Source organism: Pygoscelis adeliae, unplaced genomic scaffold, assembly GCF_000699105.1.
Source record: "Pygoscelis adeliae isolate BGI_AS28 unplaced genomic scaffold, ASM69910v1 Scaffold120, whole genome shotgun sequence".
Taxonomy (NCBI): Eukaryota; Metazoa; Chordata; class Aves; order Sphenisciformes; family Spheniscidae; genus Pygoscelis; species Pygoscelis adeliae.
In genome coordinates this window covers 4,283,038-4,300,725 of record NW_008824032.1, presented here as the reverse complement: position 1 = coordinate 4,300,725, position 17,688 = coordinate 4,283,038, and the positions used below count along the sequence as shown (strand labels likewise).

The window sequence follows — 17,688 nt, the reverse complement described above, 5'->3', positions numbered from 1 at the left end:
CGGCCGAGCCGCCTCCCGCCGGAGCCCTCGCAGGCTGCCCCGTGCGTGGGGGGGCGCCTCCCGCCCACCTGAAACTTCGTGTGTGTGTGTGTGTGTGCGTGTACGCGCGTGTGGTGGGGAGGCTTCTGCTGGCTTTGCTTTGTCCTGCTGGTAAGTCACGGCACTGGGTCCCGGCCTTCTTGTTTTAGACATTTCGTGATGCGTCTGGGTTAAAGCAAGAGGTCCGAGCACGTCGCTGCGAGGTGGGTGCTCGGTGATGGGAGGGTTGAGGATTGAACGCGAGGAAGTTGGTTTGGGGCCACGGGTAGGTTTGCTTTGGGCTTTTAAAACGCTGTTCCTGTGTAATTAGTCCTACAAAGGAGGTGGGAGAGAGCACCGTCCTGGTCCCGTGGAAGATGAGGAGCTAAGGCAATCCTCTGTAGGTCTAGGCAAATCTAACCCGCCATGAGGTACCGTTTCCAGAATGGACGTGGGTGCACATCTCTGAGGCTGTTCTTTTTTGTACCGCTAAGAAAACAGCGTATCAATCATACTCCGTTACGTAGGATAGAAGTTAGGCTGATGGTTTTCCTTACTACATGAGGTAGCTCTTTCACTACTCCAGCATTGTTTTAACATGTGAATGTGCAGCTGAAACAGAGGCAGCTTTGTTTGCAATTCATGATCGCTCTCGTGCGTGCCTTTTTGTCATGAATCACAGGCCCCCTGTATCACTGGCATCTGTTACGACTGTAAGTGAAGGAATGAGATGCCTATATTCCAAAGCGATGAGTCGTAAAGTTTATGGAGGCGAGGCATCCCTTCTGTAAGCAGCTCAGGTCTGTTAACTCGCTGTGATCAGAAGAGACTTCCTGGGAGAGGGATACAGTAGTATGGGGTTGGGGATGGGACTGGAATGGCTCAGCTCCAGCATGTCAAGAGCAGAGCAGAACACCAGCCCTTTAACCCGCAGTCTGCTCCTTTGCTCACCTCCTGGCACTCCTGTTGTTGGAGTGGCTTTGTTTCTGATGCTCGTTTCTCCTTCCAGACGCTCCTCTGGAGCGCCGGCTCCTTCAGCCAAGGTGCTTGGTGTCGCCATGGGATGATGCTCTGCTGGTAAAACCTGGGCCCGCTGGAGCCAAAGTGGTAGCAAGGTGATGTTAACCTCTCTGGGAGTTGTGCTGAAACTTCACCCGCTCCTTCTTGTCCCTTACTGGACCGGAATTTCTTCAGGTGTAGATGCAGCTACTCCTTCTTTCTGTTCTTGAGCATCTTTGACTGGGGTTTTGCGGCGCAAACCAGCATGTAGGGTGGGACTGCTGTCCAGGTCTGATCTATTTGGAAGGACAGAGGAGCTCGGGTAATATCACTTACCCAGTTAACTGTGTCTAATGTGATGTGTACTCCTAATCTCAAGACCACAAAGGTCTGCGTGCCTCCTGTACAGCTCATTCCTGGCTGTCTCTTTGCAGACCTAGTGACTTGCAGGCATTTGAGACCCGATTTTCAGAAGGTCTGGGTATCCACACTCCTACTGATAGAGGTGTCTATATTGCCTCAACCCAAGCATTCAAAATCATTGATAATTTAGAAAAGGCAGGCCTTTTATTTTTGTTTTTTGTGTTACTTTACTTTTATATTTTTACAGTCTTTCTGACTGTAAAATGGGGATAAAGCATTTTGCTTCCTACTTTTGCGGAATATGTTTCTATTCTGCTTGTAAGAAGATAAATTCTTTTAAAAACTTCTTGCAATGTACAGGTTAGCACCTTGTTGAATTATTGTTTTTACAGAGACACTGATGGCATCCTACGGTAGCTAAGGAAATAAAGCTATTCTCATCTTAGTGGCCTGCCTATATTAGCAATATTCATGCGATGTAACATCGCCAATGTAGTTATACTGTTATGTATTACTCAAAAGCAGACAGGCCTAATCACTTTTTTGTCTATGCTTTCTTCAGACACTGCTTTTTGGTGTGAAATTTGAGAGAGAGAATTGAATTATGCGTGTAATATTTTGGGGGGAAAAAAACCCCACACCTTCCTGCTGTTTTGGGAATTGAGCAGCACTGAACATAAATCTTTCTCTGAAAGTGTCTGTATTGCAAATTGACTTGGGCAGCTCAAGTCTGGATATCATAAAACTAACATTTTTTTTTTCTTCTGCAGGCATCAAATCTGGATGTTTGAGAATACAGCAAGAGCATATATGCTAGCAATGTTTGTTAAGGTGGCTAGCAATGTTTGTTAAGGTGGCTTCCAATTTCCATGAGCGTTCAGTTCAGAAGCCAGTTGGGCCACTCAGTACGACTCTGTAGAGTTACAGATCGTAAAGATGGATATGGTGCAAAGCAACAAGACAGTACTGATTCTGAGACCATCCTACTCCTCAGTCTCAGTGCTTTCCCTGTGCCTCGGTATCATGAAATCCTGGAAAAAAGTGTTCTTTTGGCAGTTATAAGCATGTGGTTCAGTTTTAGTTTACGGATGTGAAACTCTTGAGTTGGAGGGGTTGGATTCGTACTCTGGATTTAAAGAAGAGATATTTTGTCCCTACAAAGATGTATGTGCTTTTTAGCACTGATGAAAATCAGTTAGAGATTTGGCTGAATTTGTTTACTATTAGAATGTTTGGTCTTAAAAATATTACCGATTTCCGACCATTCTTTTGTTTGTCCATTGTGAAATTTTATGTCCTGGCATGTTTATGGACTGAGAAATACAGAGGAGCGTTGAATTTTAAATGCTTGGGATCTTTAGACTTTAGTATTACTTGATCTGTCATACTTAATTGTGCAGTATGATATTCTGTTACACATATGGTCCTTTTTGAGGCCCAATTTTTGTTCTCCTTGCACCGCCATTCAGTTGGAGAACCGATAACAGTTTGATGACAGTACTGCAGTGTTGTCTTATGCGCAAGAAACCGTAAGGAGGATACGAAATTATGACAGTCGACCTTCCTCTTCTTTCGGTGATCCCTTCCCTCTGCCGTCTCCTTAATCCGCTCTCTGGTTGCAGAGTTTGGCCTGTCACGGTAATGGATGGTGCCATGAAGTTAGCTCTCTCCTCTTCTTTGTTCACCTAACCGCAGCAGGTCTCTTGTGCTGATGGGAACTTTAGTCCATTTATTTCTAACTGTACCACAATTAGGTAAGCGGTGTACAGCTTTCAGCAGGTGGATTTTTAAAATCAGAGGTAAATCTCTGGTAGCTGTGTGACTTGGGCAAATAGCTCATGAGCTATCACAAACTTGCCTGAAAGATTTCCTGCCATTCTTCGTGGGGTGTAGTCATTGGAGAGTCATTTCCAACCTTTTTTTGACTTTTTGGGCTGAATGTGTTGCAAGCGGAAAACGAGACTTCTGGTGGGAAGTGAGTATTATGCAAGCTAGTCAGAAAAGCTGTGCTGGCTAACATGGTGCAGCGGCATCCATACATGCTGGAGGGGATTGAAATGGTTGGTTTAAAGCAAAATTGTCAGTAGACATCTGTGGCCCAGAAATACTTATAAGGGAGCATGTATGCAGATTCAGACGGCTAAATTAGCCTTGATATAATTAATTATACCAGGGATTAACGTATCCTATTGCATTTTCCTGGTCTGCTAGATTAGTTGCTCTGTAAATGGTTGTACAAGGTTCAGAGTGCCGCCTACCAGAGTAATGGAAGTTGAATTGAAGACCCTTACTGTTTTGTGGGGAACTTGTATATTACCTGTTGTTTAAGAGGCAAGTAGAGGGGAGTTGATGTATTCTCATATGTGTTTTATATTTTAATGCAAATTTGACTTATGCAAATTACGATTTATTTAGAATTCCCTGCAATAATTTTGCTTTTCCATGGTGTCGGGGATATGCAAATCGTTGTTGCACTGATACTTTCCAATATGAATCCCAGTGCGATGACTTGGGGTAAGGCTCAAGGAAGTCTTTCTTCCTTGTGTTTTACTCCATGCCTTCAAACTCGTTGCTGCAGATGGCAGATGCCTGCCTTATTTTTAGCTATGTGAGGACAAAATAGAAAAATCCTAGTGACTCCCCATGATTTGTCATCGTGGCTGATCTCCATTAAATTAAACATAGGGATTGGCAGAGGAGCAAAAACAGCAGGAAAGCTGCTTCTGTTTGTTTTAAAAAAAGCTTGTCTAAAGCACTAAAATAATACTGTAAAAATATTCACTACTACGTACAGGGACCCCTGGGAGGAGAAATACTTGCCAAACAGTTTATCCTGTTTGTGATAAGGAAATTGAGGTCTAAATCGGTGAAACAACTTCCCTCAAAGTCAGTTGAAGAGGAGAGATTAAAAAGCAGAAGAGTTCCTGGCTTGCAGTCCTGTACTCAGGCTATTAGACCATGTGTATGTGTTCAGGGTTGGGAGGAGAATGCGTATTTTGGTGGCTTGCTTGGCTGAAAATTATAAGATGGGCTCTTAAGGCAAGAGCATATTTTCTTCCCACCCCCCCAGTGATCTGTTTTGCTGTGCATTTGCCCTGATAAGTTGGAAAAGAAAATCTCCGTGGCCATAGCCAAAACTCCCCTTTTTCCCAGTCGCTGTGCGTTGCACGGTGTAACGGAGGGCGATCGGTGGCTGTGTTTTAGCAGTGCTGTGCCTGTGCACAGTGTTTACTGAAGAGCTTTGGTGCAAGATGTACTTAGGAGTGCGTGTGATAAATTGTATTAACGGTCAGCTTTGATAGCTTTGCCCATGTTGTGTCTGCTAATACATCATCCTTGTGATTTAGCATTACTTCCCAAGCAGCGTCCCTTTCTAAAGTGAACTTTTGTTTATATCTGTAACAGGCATGTGGAGTTGGAGCTTAAAACTTTTCTGTTGTTACATATCCAAATCCTGTTTTGGATCTGAAGTTGAAACTTTTCCGGGCTTTCAGATGACAGTGCAGGTTGTCTTTGAGATCCCTATGTCTAGCTCAGTAATTCCCACCAGATCTTCAGTTTAAGCCTCTTGCTCTGGATGAGGCTGGACTTGCTGTCCCTTTCCCCACACGATTTGGAAGCATGGGAGCTGTAGGACCAAAATAGACCATGACCCAACTGGTCAGGCCTGCGTTTCCCTCTGTTGCTGGGAAAGCTCAACTTTGCAATTCTGTCTTGTTCTCACACAAGAACAAGCCAATGCTTTCTTTATTCCCAGATCCAGTATTCGACTGTGAGTGTTGCTGTACACATCAGAAGAAGCCAAAGAAAATGTTAATGTCTTGCTAATTATGTGATACCGTTGTCTTGGTGAGAAGTGCGTTATTGGCCACTTGTAGCTGGTGAGCCCTGAGGACCTTGTGTTGTGGGGTGGGTTTTTTTTGCTTTTTTGGAACATAATTTCATTTGTCTTCATTCATAAAATTATTATAGTCATTCATTAAAGTCTTACTAAGCTGTTTGCTTTGACCTCCTGCAGCAGTTAGTTGCACAAGGTAATTATATGGCTATGAGGTATTATTTTATTACTCCAGGAATTGCGGCTTTGTTCTTGTACTCGCCAGAGGTTCATTAAGAGTGCTTAGTGTGTGTATCTTCGTTCCTTCAATTCACAAAAACTTTAACTCATCTGTATTCTGAAGAGGACCGTATCTCCTGCATACCTCTGGAAATCTCTTCCTTGCACCCCCTGAAGTAAAGTCTTTGAGGGGGTTTTCAAGGAACGTGTAGGATTTGGGTTGGAAATCCCTCTCTGTTTTTAAAAAATGCTTTTTCAATCTCTTGGATAATTTTCTTGGTCTAGAGTATTAAGAACTTAAATCTATGTCCCATCCTTAAAGAACACGTCTGCAAAATGAGCTGAACTGAGCTTACTGCACTTTAGCCTGGAGAGGCTTTTCTTTCCTGCTCCCATTTTTGTCGGTGGGTATTTGATGTACTGTGGCAGCTACAGACGGCAAGCACTGCCTTCACTTTGTCTTTAGCTAGAACTTTTTTTTTTCCCCGCTTATCTGTCTGCTCAGCTCTAGCCTTCCTCGCTGAAGATGCCTGAAATGAGTCATACAGTATATATGCCGTTTGTGAAATCTTGCCTTTTTCTTGCTACTTTCACCTTCGGTTTTGGCACGTGCGTAGAGGACTGATAGATGGAGCCTCTTCAGCCAGAGTTGTGCTGTATCAGCCTAAGCTAACTTGCTCTTGCTGGGTTGGTTTTGTTATTACAGACGAGGTTCTTGGTTCTTAGTCACTGAGCAAAAATTAGTCTTGCTGGTGCATCACCTGACGGCGGTGATTCACCGCCCGGCTCTCATCCTCCTCACCCGACCCTGGGCTGTGCTTCAGGGGGGTTTCTGTGTCTCTGAATCTCCTTCTTAATCCGTCGCTCCATAGGACATGAGGACTTGGAAAATGTGCAGACTTGGGATACCTCCCTCCTAACCGGTTTTGCCTCCCAGCCTGGGGCCGGGGCCGAGCTCTGGGCCAGGTGGTGGGTGTGTGCCTTTGGAGCCAGCCCCAGTTGAAAGGTTGTGTTGACTTAGTGCTGGGGGAGCTCTTTGCAAGCCAAATATTTAGCTTTCCAGCTGATAACCTGTGGTTGTTTCCTCCCCGGCAACAACCAAATGCTTTTTTATTCCCAAACCAAGTTAGGGCTTCCACAGAAGTTCTGCAGCTTCTCGGCTTTCGGAGTGGCAGATGTGAGGGGGCTGACAAGGTGGCCTCGTGACTGAGGCACGGGTGCAGCCATCGCTGTTCCTAGGCTCTCTTCTTGATTTTTTGGCACTGTGTTGGGTGAACCGGTTATCAGCTTTGTGTCTCAGTTTTTCCAGCTGTCAAAATGTTTTTAAATAAATAAAAGGCTCACACTAAAAGGAAGTAAAGATGAGCCACAGTAACTAGAACTCACAGCAGTTAAAAAGAAAATTTGACTATAAGGTGGATTCACTGATAATTTGCAAAGACATTAGGATTGCTGGACAAATGCAAGTTTGGGATTAGGTTGACCAGCTACAGCAACTTGAAGTGAGGACATTAGTAACCAAGAGACCTTTTTACATTGCTTGTTTCAATTTCGGAGACTGATGGGGGCGGGAGGGAGGAAGAGGAGAAGGAGCTGCTTGCCTCCCAACTGAAAGTCACAACTGTTACGATATAGATTTAATCCCAAAGGCTAGAGAATCCTACCCTATTTTCCTCCTCCCATCGTTCCAGAAATGGTTTCACCAGGGGCTAGTAACTGTCTTTTGCAGCCTTGCAAACAAGGTTTTATAAATAAGCCACTGTCAGGGACACAGTGAGTTGTTGTCACCTGTGGGGTTGCTTATGGGCATTGCCCATTAGCATCCTCAGAAGCTGTACAGGTGCTGGCTGTGCTGTGGCAGCCCTGAGGACAGAGCCTTTCACTCAGGCCAGGGTGAACCAGCAAGATCTTAAATGGTCCCTTGCCTTTGTGGTCTGGGAGCTCATGCCTTGGAGCTTATCTAGACAGTCCAGTTCCAGAATATATGTTCCTTTTTGAAGGAAAATGAGCTAGAAGCCAGTGCTCCTGACAGCAGGGGGATAGGCAGCTGCTGCAGCGGGGGGGGGAATTGCCAGATACCTGGATGCAGGAGTGCTCGGGAGATGGGCAGCGCTGCTTGCCGTGGCACTGAATGGCTGCTTCTTGCACTGCTGCTTCCACACTCCTTGACTTGTACTTTCCCTGCGCCGTTCCCAGTTCCTTTATCCTTTTGTCCCGCACTTGATGCTAGCTGTGGTATTACCACTAGCACCCGGAGGGGCTGGAAACATCAGTGGTCTTTTGTCAGCGCTGGTAGTTCCCTGCGCTTCGTGTCAGTGGTCTGCAGCTGTGTGGCGGGGGTGGCCTGCTGTGCTTCCCGGCGAGGGAGCACTGCACAGGTGGCAGGTGTGTTTCCGTGCCTGCGTAGCCATAAAGCACGGGCACCCCGAATGGAAAGTCTTGCTAGCAACCCAGACAACGCTGGGAGCTTCTCTGTTGCTGAGGAGGAGGAGGAGGCAGCAGGCAGAGCTCCCTCACTAATGGCCACAGAGGCAAGATGTTGGTTCACCCCAAGGCATCACGTGCTTACTCAGTAGGAAGAAGGCTGCTTTGATCAAGATGGAGAGTTGCAACGAGAGACCTGTGGTCTCCTCAGGCCACATTGCTGCAAGTGAGGATGGCCACATTTCCCTTTCTGCTCTTGAGAGTATCTGGTTGTAGGACTTGTGGAGCCAAGGAGAGCCTCTCGAATGTTTTCCAAGCTCTGAGAGTTCTCATGCCTTGGTGCAGCAAGCTTCCCGAGAGGATTGGAGGCTCAGAGTTTTCTCCAATTAAAAAAAGGTTAATGCCATCAAAATAACTGGCTGAGCATTGTAGCATTTCCAGCAAAAAGATGGGGAACCAGGCAGACTTCATTCTGATGAGTCACTGACTCTCTCCTGATTTGCCTCCTATAAGAGCTGTTTGGGCACCTGCTGATGCAGGAACATGATTCTGACTGATGGTCCCTGGGGAGCAGGAGAGGGCTGCATGCTGCTTCACCTCTGAACTGGTGTCTGTCTAGCTCTTCATCAGTAAAGCCTTGCTCACAGCTGTGGTTCTTGCCTGCCTTGATCCTGCCTCATCAGGATGGCTAGGGAACTGGTGGGGAGGAGGGGTGTTGGTGCAGAGAAACAAAATGCCCGAGCGCTTTCTGTAGTCCTAAAAGCACGAACTGGAAATCGGAGCGTCTGATGCCTTATGTTCCTGGATCTTCTTATAACCATGTCACAGCTGAAGGTTTTGTCTCTGTCCCGAAGAAAGGGCGCAGTCCCTCTCTAGGACGCAAGAGCCGTCCGTACCCATATCCATTCCCTGTGCGCGGACAGGACTACTGTCCACTGTTCTGTAGCTGGTCCCCAGATCCTTCTTGTGTGTTTTTTTGATGCCCATGTCTGCCTGAGAGAGGAGATCTTGGAAGCTAGACAGTTTCTGTTCTGGGGATGTTGAGGATGAAGGGACTACCAAGTATGTGACTTATTTTTGAGGGAAATTATAGGTGAACGGGGAAGAACAGCGTGGAATTGCATTAATGGACTGAAGAGTCTTGTCAGGAACAGCTTTTATCTTCCATTACTCATTTTATATAGAGTCACAGACACAAAAAGTAAGATTGCTGATGGGGCGGGGACTCTGCAAACAGAGAAGGGAGCCTGGTAGACTCCCAGGTCGGTCTGCGGGCTCTTTATTAATATTTAATATGGCTTGGATGCACACAGGAATCTTATCTGTTGGATTAAAGGGTCACGGACACTCTTTTTTTTTTTTCTTGTTAGCATATTTTTCACAGTAGAATCATGCCTTTGTTTATTAATTGAAAAGTATAAAAAGGCTTTTTCCCATGTATCTCTCCTCAAAAAGGAGGGCTGTTGATTGGTTCAAGGCCAAAAAAAGCAGACTTAGAGTCAAACTGATCTGTAATCTCACTGCTTTGTCTAACTTTATCTGGGGAGCTTCAGTTTTGTATGGCTAGTTTTACAAAACAAAAGCAAACAAAAAAAGAATGGTTCTTAGGCAGATTTTGCTCTAACAGACACCTACCTAATTTGATCGGACTCCAGTGAAGTTATTTAAAGCTTGGCTTGAGGAACTGCCGACTCTATATGTTCATGAATCACTGTGAAAGGGCTTATGCAAGTGCATTTAAAATACGGTGCACTGATGTTAAGGAGGGCTCCTTCCCATAGGCATTCTTCTTTACTGGTAGAAACCTGCATTTTACTGGTTTGCAAAACCAGAGGTGGAAGTGCAATTACTCAATGTCCAAGTGTCTATATCGGCAAGCATGTGAATCATACTAATGGGATAATACTAATGAGAGCTGTTAAATTACATGAATTACTGAATGTGGCATAAAATACCTTCCACTGTTAATAGCACTAATTAGACCACCAATGTATTGCATCCGTTATCATAAATATCATGTAGGTTGAATCAGACCAATTGTTTTAGCTTCCATAGTTCCTGTAATAGTTTAATTTGTCTTAAAATGGCTTTCAAAGTTGCTCCTTTTAGAGGTTTTTCTCTCTCTTTTTTTTTTTTCTTCCCTTCACCTTAGCTGCTTATGTAAAGTATTTGGATGCCCTAAGTGAATTCTGCATTGTCTGTTGCTGTCCCTGCTCATCTTGTGCATGCAGGCGAATTTTCTTCTGTTCATATTTAATTCCTGAAATATAAATATTCCCAAATAAAATCTAGAACATCCTAGAGAAAGTTCTCTGAAAGCTTTAAAATCTTTACTAGAAAGGTAAGGAAGGCTTCAATTCTCTGTTGTGTTGTCATTGGAATTATAATGAGAGTTTTGAAGTCTGCCAAAACATTATTTTCCTCCAAACCCAGATTGTCCAATGTTTGCTCTCTCCTTTCATGCAATTTCACAACTCCTTTCTCCCCCCCCTGCATCTCTGGTTTACCTTTTTTTTTTCTTTTTTTTAAGTGACCGTCATGTGGGTATGTGGAAAGCATTTGTCTTGATTTTTGTTGAAATTTTGAGAATTGGTTATTGGAGTAGAGATGAAGGATGGGAAATTTTAATACAAAGGACAATTCTTTGAGGGACGTTTTTAGAATAGTTCTCCTGCACACTGTGTTCATGGTGATAGTGGTGTGACTCATTGAGCAAACTTCCTGGCATTTCTGCCAGCTGTGATTTCTCAGGATTTTAAAGGAGGTGATAACTGAATTATAAATAGACGATAGGTTCCATCTGTAAATTTCGAAGCTAGATCCAGAGTTTCCCAGAAGGTGGGTATGCTTTTTTTGGACCCTGGGTTGGTTCTGGCTATGATATTTTACCAAGAGGGCAGCTAATTAATCTCCAGACATGCAGACACACCAGAGTCCTTGTAGCGAGATGCTCGCTCAGTCTTAATTCTGTAGAGCACGCGTGCTTGGAGTGACTTCCAGATTCGCACTCCAATTCAAGCCCTCACTCTCTTATGTCTGCTAGCCATCAGGAACTTACCTGACTGCCGAAATCCTTGAAGTGTCATGTGGGAAACCAATGAAATAAAAGCAAAATTGCCTGGGAAGTTATAAAGTCTGTCCTAGAGAATCCACCTTTGGTACTGATATTCTGAGTTGCTCAGCCTCTCTCATACTAGTTCATTTTAAGGAACTGATCGATTTAAATGTGTAATTTAAAATAAATAAATATTTACAGGCTTACTTCTTAAATTTTATTTTTTTTTTGAGGGCTGGGATATGTGATTGCCTATATGTGCACTTGAAGTACATGCATACGTGTGTGTTTTGCTGCACTACTCCACTCACTAGAACCACTTTTAAATGGACCTCCTACCATCGTGTCAGTCGGACTTTCTTAGCACAAGAAGGGAGCTGAACCATGCAGTTAACTTCATGGAGACCAGTCTGTCTGTTCAGAGCTCTGGCAGAGGGGGTCCAAATTACCTACCAGCATCAGAGCCTGTCAAGTGATGCGTTGGGTGGTTAAAAAGACCTGCGAAGCTCTAGTAGCTCCTTGCACCAGAACAGGGAGAGGGCTCTTCCCGGTCTTGCTTTTGAAACGAGGCACGCAGTTGTGCGGTCTCCAGCACTGGAGATGCTCGGTGGTGCTTTCCAGCCAACAGGAAGTGCTAGCAGTCTCTGATGGCTAATTTAAGCAGCCGCTTTTTAAAGACACAGTGTCAGTGGCATCCGTTCTGTGTATGCAAGCAGATGCTGATCTGGTGCCGTTGAAATGGCACAGTGTTTTAGGGTGGTGATGGGTGTCCCGCAGGGCTTTGGGTGCATGAGAGTGGCTTCCTTTTGCATGAACTCACTTGGCTGGCGTGTGAACTAGGTGATCAGCAGTTTGCAGCTTAAGTGATGTTTCTGCCTCCTTTGCAGACCTGGGAAGGCTTTGGGATCATTGTCTGGGTCGCAAGGCACAGCCTGCTGGAGGCACTGGAAGTGGATTGGTTCCTGGTCATGCCCGGTGGAAGGAGGGGACCCAGCCGGCAGCAGCTAAGCCGTTCAGCTTTGCCTTCTCTCCAGACGCTGGTTGGCGGGAGCTGCGGAAACGGTACCGGTTTGAGAAACAGGTGAGGACAAAGGTAGGGTTATTGAGACACTTGTGGCTAGGATAGCACTAAAAGCTAGGAGCCTTGATCCACTCTGACCTCTGCGCAGGAGTGCGGCTTCGTGGTTAAAGCAAGGAACTGGGAGATGGGAACCTCGAGCCCTCTGCTGTGGCATTAGGCCCATCCAAGAGGGAACATGGCCTGTGTGACAAACCTCTTCCAGCTTCTCTTTTCAACTCTGCTGTGGCACCCGCTTCCCTCTGCGGTCCCTCTCTTGACTTCATGCATTAAAATCAGCCCCATGGGGAGGACTGTGGAAGTGGTCTCAGCCACCCTCCACCGCTCACTGTGGTCACAATGTCCAGGGGTGGAAATCGCATAGTGCTCAGTTTGTCTTTCCCTGCAGCAGTTCCCAGAGCAGTGAGTCCTAGCAGATGATTAGCCCTTGTCTCTCTTTCTCACTTGCCTGCAATGCCCCAGGGAGTTAGTGTGATGTGTCAGAGCTCAGCTGTGAGCCCCCCTCCTATGTGATAGAAAGGCAGGGCAGGAGGATGCCTATATTCTGTTTTAGCCCTGCTGGCTGCAGATGAAACTAATTCTCACAGTTGGCAAAGCTCATCTCCATTTTCCGGGGAAGCTGGGGGCTGAAAAAGGAACACACGGTGACATTTAGATCTCCACATTTGGCATAAAGACTAAAAATGCCCAGTGTTACTTCCTTCCATACAGAAGTTAGCAGACTAGAGAAGCTATTTGCTGCCCATTGAGGACCTGATCTACTTGGTATAGGTTCATTCCTACAGAGTAGAGAGATCCAAGCCATTTAGCTTTGGCCTTTAAAGACTTCTCTGGCTGGGACAGATGGGTAAATGGCACAAGTCTTAGATTCTTGAGGAACAAGCAACTGTGTTGAGACCATGGAGTCAGTGCCCCAAGGTCCTGGGGGAGCATCGCTTATCCTGGTTTCAGTCAGACACAGCATAGTTTATGTCTGCACTTCCTCCAGCAGTTTAGTCTGCTGGAGCTTTTAGTTGTCCTAGCCTCCTCTGAAGGCTATGAAAGAAGGAAGTGTGAGAAGACTTGAGAGGTCAGCCTCTAGGAAGTGGCTGAACTCCTCCATTCCATTTTTAGTTACCTCTCTTAAAAAGGGAGGAACTGTGAGCAGAAGGATGATGGGTACTTTGCAATACTGGAGAAGGAGACTGGGTGCTACTGTAATGTCCTAGCGATGGGTAGAAGGAGCCAACATAAAGTACTCAGTCTGGCACAGAGTCCTCAATGATTTTTGCTTGGAGTTGCTTCCTCACTCTGTACCTCTGTTCCTCCATCTGCAAGTTTACTGAAATATTGCTGGGCATGTCACAGCACCTCTGGCAGACGAATCTGTTGTCTAGAGAAAATGCTGGATAAGGGTTTTGTCTGAGCTAAGAAGATAATAAAGCTCACTACCGGTCTTGTGCCAGAAATATGAATGCAAGACTGCTGCCATCTCTCCTCTAGCAACGCCCAGTCCTGGATTCACAACTCTAAGCGCTCCATGTCCTGGAAAATGGTAGAGATGATGTAGAATGTTTACTAAGCAAGTGATATCTATCTGCTTCAGGAATGGTAGTGCCATCAGCCTCTCCGCGCCTCCGATCACAGCGCTGATTACTCCAGAGCCTGTACGTCACTGCCGGATCCCTGAACTGCCATTGGATGGGAGCCTTCTCTTTGAATTCCTGTTCTTCATCTACCTACTGGTAGCCCTCTTCATTCAGTATATCAACATCTACAAGACTGTCTGGTGGTACCCATACAATCACCCTGCTTCCTGCACCTCACTGGTGAGTTCCCCAGCAAATGCCGTCGCTTGTGCTTTGTCATTACACAGCTTCTTTCCATGCTTCTTCAGTCCAGGAATCACCAAGCGTTTGACATTAAGGGGGTGAAGGGGAGTTTGCATGCACTCCCCCATCAGCCAAGGCCATGTCATCCCCCATTTTACAGGGGAGAAAATACATGGAAGGTGAGAAAGAGAGAGAGGCGTCAGCAGGGCCCCTTCAGTGGAAATTTCTTGCAGATACTTGCATGGCCTAGCTAGCCCCTAGGGTTTGAAATGGAGTTGAGACTCCAGGAGCCTGCTGTGGGTGCCCCTTCCCAGTAGAAACAATGGAGCCTGAGAGAAGGGAGGCGATGGAAGTTTTCATTAGGATCTCACAGCAGGTCAGCAGCAGAGGAGTTGGGGAGGGGGTCAAATCCTCAGCTTACGTAAACTTTCCAGTCTCCTCGGTTTCAGTCTTCTTCCTGGCCCAATAATGTGCACAACGTGGCAGTGACCTGTACCTGAGTCAGCAAACCCCATCTGAGTGAAGCTAGCCTCTGAAGTGGTCCTTCAATTTATATTGTGTCCTTGCTGCTTGAAAGCATGAGGTGGTTCCTTAGTTAACTATACCGACAGGTGGTGCTGGTCTTCCAGTTATCCAGCTATTAGTTTCAAGTTCAGCTATGCGATGCTGGACGTAGCTTGCTTTCTTTGAAGAAAAATGCATTCTGTTTTAGGCTCCCTACCCAAAAGGATTTAATGGTCATTTGTTTGTTCCCATCAGAAGTCAAGCATTCTTTTTCACCCAAAATGTCCTTGAAATCCCAGACAGCAGTATTCAGAGTCTGCTAACTGTTCTAGCCAGAACACATTTGATGGCTTCGTTGAAAATTGTAAGGGGTCCAAGAGCTGTACCTAACTTATGCCGCTGGAGCCAACATTAACTTCTAATGCAGATCTATGGCCTGTGAAGATGGCATTTCTCAGATCAACCTGATTATCAGGGAGCACTGGTCACTGCAGACCATTTCTGAGACCAAGAGCTAAAGTGAGCTGGTGTGCTCTGGACTCCATTTCAGCTGCCCTTGCTCTGGTTGCCCAGTGGCTTTTCCCGGGAGAACTTGCAAGCTGTTCTCCATAGTAGCATTCTGGTCCTGGATGTCTCTTTGACCCCAAAAATACCTGCCTGAAAGGTGGGGTTTTTTGTTTTCAGTGGAAATCTCTCCATGGGAAGGAACCTCCATATGGGGAAGATCTTGCTTCTGGAGACATTCCTGTGTTACCGAAGTTTATCCTTTTTCCCTCATCCCTGATAGAGAGATTTGGGGAATGCTTACACAAGGTCCTAATGTGCTCTCAGCAACCAGCTTTCCAGTCCCACCCCAGCTGGGTGGTTTCAGAGTCCCTTCCCCTGGTGAAGACCTTTTCTCTTTCCTCCTTCAGAACTTTCACCTCATTGACTACCACCTGGCGGCGTTCATCACAGTGATGCTGGCGCGGAGGCTGGTGTGGGCCCTCATCTCTGAGGTAACACTCCCACTGTTCCTTCTCCTGTAGTACTGATTGCGGAGCATGACCATCCATGGCCTGAGAAAGTTCTGCGAGTTGGATAGCTGGAGGGTTTCTTCCCCCAGAACAAGTCTGGCTGTGAAGGACTAAGATTTTGGGGATGCCTTTCTGCCTTGGAGTTTCCTCCTTGAGCCCATTCATGTCCTGCAGTATTGGGTAGCTCTGTTGCCTCTGCAGCTAGACGGAGATGAAATTGTCCCACTTGCTTCTGTATCCTTGCAGGCGTGATACTGTACCTCGCTATCTTGTGCCAGAGAAGTGGCTGAGAGAATTGCAAGTCAGGTAGCAGAAAGGCAGATAGGGAGGTTAGCCAAGACTGGAAGAATGAACAGGAGGTTAGAGGGGAAAGGTCAGGAGGAGGGTGTCTGAGTACGCTAAAGTGAGGTAGGAATAGCTGGTAGAACTGCTTTTCTAGTCATGGTTACTCAGTAACTCTAAGGCTCTGATCATGTCACCTCAGATTTTGAGACCCTCTCTGTGTTTGTGAGAGCAGAACCAGGACAAATACATGTTTGAGAAAGGTCATTTTGAGGAAAATGGAAGTTCTGTCCACTGAAACGGTTAATACAACTCCAGGCTAAGCAACTAAGCAATAAGTTTAAAAATAAGTAAATAAAATAAATGAACAGTTATGTCCTGTTGAATAGGTGAATGGAGAAGATGGGATCTCTGAAGTTCTCTTTTCATCTCTGATTCCTGCCATTTTCATTTATGTTCACATCCTCCGTAAAACCTCCCATAGACTGAAATTTCTGCATTGAAACCTTCCATGCAAGTTCTTGCACATCCCATCTATTGGCTGTAACCCCTAAGAATCTTTTCATAGTTCAGTTGCCTTCTCCCCCCTGGAGATTGGAACAAGCTTTCTTGCTGTCCTTTTGAAGGTGGTGCCTCCTCACTACACTGCAGCCTGTACATCCAGTAGAGATGAGTGGTGGAAATCTAGTTTTGGGATTGCCAAGGTGCACCATCTTCTCTTCCCTCGGCTGAGAACTGTGACATTCCAGTTCTTTAGGAAAACGAATGGTGAGACCTGATCCTTCTAAAGGAAAGAGCAAGAGGAAATGTGTTTCAGGCTATCCTGGACTATCATCAGAGCAATACAGGACTTTGCAGCTCTGATTTTTAAAAGGCCCTATTTTAGTCAGGCCCAATAACTTGTGCTTATTTGAAACTTTTGGATTCTACCAGTCATGAATAAAATCAAAGGCGTTCATCTTTGTAAGAGAGTCAGTCTCCTACTTCTGGGAGGAAGAGGGCAGCCATCCCTCTTACAGTGCCTCCTGGCACCTCTCTCCCGGCTCCTCCTCCACAGGCACCCCCTGTGCTCATGTTCTAGCACTAGTGTTGCAGGGCTACTGAATGTTTCTCCTCCATTTGCAGGCCTCTCAGGTGGGTGCGACATCAGTGATTCACTACATGGTGCGCCTGGTGCTGCTCACCCTCTGTGGATGGGTGCTCTGCTGGACTTTGGTCAACCTCTTCCGCAGCCATTCTGTTCTCAACCTTCTCTTCCTGGGCTACCCGTGAGTGACACCATCTTGTACCTTCAGGGCTGGGGGAGCATAGCCGCTTGGGGGTGGCATGAGCCACCATGGGAAGCAGAGCTGTGGGCTGTAATCTGCCCCCAAGACACATGCAGACAAAAGTCTCTTCATCTTATGATTAAAGAGGAAGTAGGAACGGCTGGGGATGATGCAAGGAGGCGGCGCTGAGCTTATGAAACAAATTGTCTGGAGTATGCTGTCTGCGTGAGGGGCCTTTGCTGTGACTGAAGACTGAGCCACTGGGATCACTGGTTCCACAAATGGGATTTAAAGAAGCTCCCCTGCATAGCTGTCTCACAGGAGTTTTCTCTTCTCCCCATGCCTCTTAGTGGGGAGAAGAGTTGGCCACTGCTAACTTCTGGAGCAAGGGTTCCTATATGGTGCCCCTCTCACAAGGGCCAACATCTGTTGAGAAGGTGCCCCCTGCTTCATGTTGGGATGGCTGTCATTTCAGCTGTTTTTTTCTTTCTTTCGCTGCAGGTTTGGTGTCTATGTTCCTCTGTGCTGCTTCCACCAGGACAGCAGAGCACAGCCCCTACCTGCAGACTGTGGTTACTTGGTACAGGACCAGATGGTGGATGATGGGGCTTCAGCTGTCAGCAGCCTGGTCAAACCCAAAGATTTCCTCTCGCTTCTGTGGGAATCCCTGAGAGAACAGTTCAATAATCCTACGTCTATCCCCACCCACAGCTGCCCCCTCTCCCCAGATCTCATCCGCAATGAGGTGGAGTGCCTAAAAGCAGATTTCAACCGTAGGATCAAGGAAGTTCTCTTCAACTCTCTCTTCAGTGC

At 46.2% G+C, this 17,688-nt stretch overlaps 1 protein-coding gene across 1 annotated transcript in view; it reads left to right on the top strand.

Moving 5' to 3' along the window:
- Positions 1–11,820: 11,820 nt before the first annotated feature.
- Positions 11,821–17,688, top strand: part of TMEM39A (transmembrane protein 39A) — a gene marked incomplete at its 3' end in the record, with an annotated part of 8,369 nt that continues 2,501 nt past the window's right edge. The window contains 5 exon segments of the mRNA XM_009330412.1: positions 11,821–11,997; positions 13,580–13,802; positions 15,224–15,307; positions 16,733–16,875; positions 17,377–17,688. The exon segment at positions 17,377–17,688 is cut by the window's right edge and continues 10 nt beyond it. Of these exon segments, the coding sequence (XP_009328687.1) occupies positions 11,885–11,997; positions 13,580–13,802; positions 15,224–15,307; positions 16,733–16,875; positions 17,377–17,688 (875 nt within the window).